Here is a 5090-nt window from a genome sequence, read left to right on the forward strand (position 1 = left end):
CCGACAGCGGCGTGCAGCCGTTTGCAAGTGAAGTGCCTGTTCTCAGCTGCTCCGGGCTCCCTGAGCAGGGAGCCGGGAGAGGGACGGGCGCTCCAGGGAGCGATGGAGCTGGCTCTGAAATCGGTGCCAAAGGAAGGTAGGGTGGAGCTTAGCAGTTTTATAGAGAGATTATTTGGAAAAATAAGAAACTGTGTTAAATGACTCTTCCCTGGGGGACTCAGGAACTCTGCGTCTTTCCAGATAAGCGGAAGACGGATGTTTTCAGTCGCTGGGCCCAACTCTGCGCGGGGGGTTGTGTCCACAGAGGGAAAGTGAGGGGACCTGCGGGATCCCGCAGAGCCCAGGGCAGGGACAGCACCCGGCCGCCTCCCGCCTGGCCGCATCTGCTATCGGCAAGGACCCAACGGCCGCGCTTCGACGGCACGAAGCCCCCAAGCCCTTGCGGTGTTTCGTTACCTCCTCTACCAAGAACGCGAGCTCTGTTTCTGATCTGACTCCAGCTTGAGCCTCCAGTTACAGGACCTTCTGTCCCATCCCCAAGGACAGGCTCAGAAACCTCTCCCGTGAGCTGCAAACAGGCCCTGATCGAATGATTTCAAGCCCCCGCAGCTGAACCAGGCAGACCTTGCTCTGCAAGCCAGGTTGCCCATCCCACAGATCATTTCTGGAGCCCTTTGCAGCATCTTTCCTCAGAAATGCCACTTCCAGCCCCTGGAAAGCTGCTGCCTGGCCCCCTGCGGTAGTGGGATCCGGCCCTGCAGGGAGTCACCAGGAGCGAGATTGGGCTGGAGGGGGAGTTTTTTTCCCCTAATCCTTTGAGCAGGTTCCCAGCGCTCCACATTCCTCCAGGTCTCCCAGGAAGCCAAGAGTTTTGCTCCCGGTTATGTGACAGCTCCCGGGCGGATAACGGAGGCGAGAAGCTGTGGATTCACAGCAAGGGGCTCCCTCAGACGAGTCGCCCTCTCGCTTTCGGGGCCGGTGGCAGATCTGGCTCCGGCTGAGCAGACCATGTGCAGCGCCTCCCCGTTAGCAAACAGGATTTGCAAACAGCCGGAAAAATTTCCCAGTCCTTTTACACTCAGAAAAGAGAGTTGCCACCCACCGCTCCATCCCCTTACACCTTCCCCCCCCACCCCCCAGCAGAGACAATTTTGCAAAAATAACCCCAGACCTTTGAGAAAGAAGGGCTCGGCTCGGCTCGGGCAAACCAGGCAGGTCCGACAGAGCAGGGACGCTGAGCGGGCATCCTGTGGCAGGAGCGGGCAAGGCCGGGAGCTCGGGGCAGGGAGCCCGTCTCCCCGCCGCTGCATCGCCCTCGGCCGAGCCCCGGGCAATCCGGCGCGGGTGGCAGGGTCTCTCTTTCTCTGGGAGGAGCCCGTGGGGGCAACCTACAGCATTGCTGCCTGTGGGAAGGGTTCGTGGTGCCCAGATGCTGCTGCTGGCTCTGCTTTTGCTTGAAGGCTGGATGTACTGTATAGAGACAGGGGCAGCGTGGGGCTCTCCCATCCCTCCCGGGCTCGGCTGCGTGGCCAGGGCAGCCCTGAGAAGGCAGGGGACACCTGCTGTTAGCTTGGCTTTCGGAAAAGCACACACCAAAATGTGTACGTATATATATATATATTTTATATATATATATATTTATATATATAAAATGGGGCTGGGCTGTTAGAGAGGGTTTGTAGGGGGAAGAGCCACAGAAATTGCTACCTGCAGCCACAGGTCTCCACGACCATGTCCTCGTACTGTTTGTAAACCACATTGTTGCCTGAGTCTATGTAGAGGATGCTGATGGGCGTGAGCTTGGTGGGCACGCAGCAGCTGGGCGGCGTGGAGCCGGGGTCCATGGAGTTCATGAGGGTCTGGATGATGGCGTGGTTGGTGGGCTCCAGGTGGGAGCGCAGGGGGAAGTCGCACACCCCCTCGCAGTGATATGCCTCGTAATCCAGGGGGGCGATTATCCAGTCGTCCCAGCCCAGCTCCTTGAAATTCACGTGCAGGGGCTTCCTGCTGCAGCGGGTCTTCGCCTTCTTCCCGTGGCCTCTGCCCCCGGAGCGGGCGGCGATGGTGGTTCGTCTCCTCCTCCGCTTGGGGTGCGTCTCCCGGCCGGGATCGGGGGGCTCCAGGAACGGGGGGCTGCCCAGAGCCTTGATCTTATCCCGGATCTCCTTGAAGAGGTTCTCCTTCCTCTGGGTGCGGGAGAAGGCGACGAGCAGGGCTCTCTCGTGGGGCTGCGGCCGGGGCTTGCTGAACCCCAGCTGCCGAGGGGGCAGGAGCCGCCCCGACTGATCCGACACGATCCGCAGCAGGAAGCACAGCAGCTTGCCCGAGGGCGATTTCTCCCTCCGATCCCGCAGGGCTTCCCACACATCAAACACCTCCCATCTGGAGGAGCCGGCGTCCAAAACGTCTGCAGCCCTGGAGTCCAGCAGCCGGGGCTCCTCGCCGTCCCGGCTGGGGCAGGTGGAGAGCAGGAGGTGGTGGAGGGTGCCTTCGGGCGACAGGGCCAAGCTCCTGTTCTCGGGCAGGGCGCGCAGGACCCGCAGCTCCGCGCCCGTCACCTCCTCCGCCTCGGGCAGGCTGGAGATGTCGAAGAGGTACCGCTGCTCGGGCGCGGAGGGGGAGGCATCTGGCAGAGATTAAACAAAAACAACGAAAAGAAAGAAAAGAAGGAATAAAAACCCAGCAAGCTGAAGCCGAGCTCTCGTTACAGAGGCGCGAGGGACACAGAGCTAATGGGGGAGCTCATCGCCTTGCAGCGGGGCACGTCGAGCATCCGAGCAGGGACAGGCAGGCGGCGTGCCCTGCACCCAGGTAGTGTCACCCCGGCTGGAGACATGGGAAAAAAACGAGGAGGGGAAGGGGGGGAACAGTGTGTGGGGGAATCACTCCAAGCAAGTGACTTCTTAGCACTCTGCCCTGTGTCCTGAAGGTGTTTTTTTTGCCTCCTCCCGGGCGTTTCTGTGCCCCCAGCTGCAGGGCACATCGCTCTGCTGCATCGCTGCTCTGGCACAGAAAGCCACAGCCGAAACTGCACTCTGCACTCCCACTGAGCAGGTCGTCACCGATTTCTTCTGCCCTTCGCTTTTCTTCCCCCCCACCTTCCACCAAGTAAAATGCTGCAAAARATCTTGTACTCCTTTGCAGGCAGATGTGGGCACGCACACTGGGGACGTACATACTGCCCATGGGGTATCTGACAGAGAAACTCTTCAAAGAACTGATCCACTATTTTTGGTTGATTCAAAAGCCCAAACAGAAACATAAGCAGTTTCTGGCACTAATTAAATATACCAGCTGTGAATTAAAACCCAGAAAAAGGGGAGGAGGAGATGAATGAGTTCTGGGAGGGTTATGCTTTATTTTCACCCCCGCAACAAGAAATCTGATCTGGGAATGTTGCAAGTTTTGCTTCTGTGTCCGGGCATGGCATTTACCCCGACGTGCGAACAGCAATAGTCGTTCCCGATGGCCCGAGCCGCAGCCCCTTCCCGGGACGAGCCCTTCCCGCGGGCATCGCCTCCGGTCGCAGAGCCCTCACCGCCTTCCTGCTGCGAAATATTTTTCTCCCTGTCATTTATTATTATTATTATTATTATTTTTAAAGCAGATCTAAAATTCCTGCGAGGGGCAGATAAGGAGATCCCTTTGAAGAGCTCATCTGGTTTCGTTTTGCGCTCAAACGCCGAGAGCCCGTGCGCAGTTCTTCCCAACGCTCCCAAGCCGGGCAGTGCCCAGCTTCCCGTCGGGGCATCTYCCCACCCCGGGTTTGCCGCGGTCCCGGGCCGTTTTCCACCAGCTGCACCACGGGGCTTTCGGCAGCGACCCCCAACTCCGTGCCCCGGCTGCGCGGCGGGGCCGGGGGCTGCGGGGGGCTCTGCCGCCGGCCGCGGCTCTTCGCTCCGCGGCAGCCGGCGGGGACGGGAGCCTCCTTTCCCTTTGCTTTTTCATTTTATTCGATGGAGTTTTTCTTTTCTTTCTTTTCTTTTCTTTTTTCCCCGCAGCCGAGGGAACTTCGCCGGGAGGATGCAACGTGCATATCGATTTATGTATGCTTATATGCATTTTATCGTTATGTACATATATGGGTATATATGTTTTTTATTATTATTAGGTCCGCGGACATGAAAGGGGAAAAAAGAAGCAGCCGCGGGGCCGCTCTGCTGCCGCGGCCGCCCCGGGGCGCCGCAGCGGAGCCAGGCGCGTCCGCGCAGCGCAGCGCACCGCTGTGCCGGGCCGGGCCGGGCTTCCCCGCGGCCGCTCGCCGCGCTTCTCCCGGCCCCTCTCCGCTCCGGCCCCGGCGGCCAGGGCGATCCGCCGCCCCCCACGTCTCCAAGCGCGGCCGGCAGCGCATCGGGGACGGGGGGATCCGCGCTGCCCGCGCCCCGGCCGCCCCGTCCCGTCCCGCCCCGCCGGGCTGGCTGCGCCTCGCAGCGCAGCCCCAACCTCTGTCCCTATCCCCAACCCCGGCTCCGCGCACGGCCCCATTCCCAGCACCAGCCCCAAGCCCATCCTCATGCTCAGCCCCATCCTCATGTGCAGCCCCAGCCCCAACCCCAACTCCATCCCCAACTCCAGCTCCATCCCCAGCTCCAGCTCCATCCCTAACCCCGTGCACCAGCCCAACCTCAGCCCCCATGGACGGCCCCGACCTCATTCTCATGCACAGCCCCATCCCCATCACTGCCCGTCTCCAAACCCATGTCCATCTCCTTGCACAGCCCCAGCCCCATGCCCAAACTCGTGCACAGCCCCATGCTCAAACCCACGCACATCCCATGTCCATGCCCATGTCCATGCACAGCCCCATGTCTATCTCCATGCACAGCCGCATGCCCATGTCCATGCCTGTCTCCATGCACATCCCATGCCCATACCCATGCACAGCCCCATGCCCATGTCCATGCCCAAACCCATGCGCAGCCCCATGCCCCTGTCCATGCCCAAACCCACGCATAGCCCCATGCCCATGTCCATGCACAGCCCCATGCCCATACCCAAACGCACGCACAAACCCGTCGCCGTCCCGTCCGTCCCCTCGCTGCTGCCCGGCCCCGGCGGGGCAGCCCGCCCCGGTTCCCCTGGCCGCCGCG

General features: G+C 61.0%; 1 protein-coding gene across 1 annotated transcript; it reads right to left on the minus strand.

Annotated features, from left to right (window-relative positions):
- Window positions 1-1703: 1703 nt before the first annotated feature.
- GDF7 (growth differentiation factor 7) lies at window positions 1704-4986 on the minus strand. The gene is made up of 2 exons (XM_026074616.1): window positions 4875-4986; window positions 1704-2626 (listed from the first exon to the last, which is right to left on the minus strand). The coding sequence occupies exons 1-2, from the start codon at window positions 4984-4986 to the stop codon at window positions 1704-1706; spliced, it is 1035 nt and encodes a 344-aa protein (XP_025930401.1).
- Between the last annotated feature and the right edge of the window lie 104 nt (window positions 4987-5090).

The sequence above is a fragment of the Apteryx rowi genome, unplaced genomic scaffold, assembly GCF_003343035.1.
Source record: "Apteryx rowi isolate R43461 unplaced genomic scaffold, aptRow1 scaffold_392, whole genome shotgun sequence".
Classification (NCBI taxonomy): Eukaryota; Metazoa; Chordata; class Aves; order Apterygiformes; family Apterygidae; genus Apteryx; species Apteryx rowi.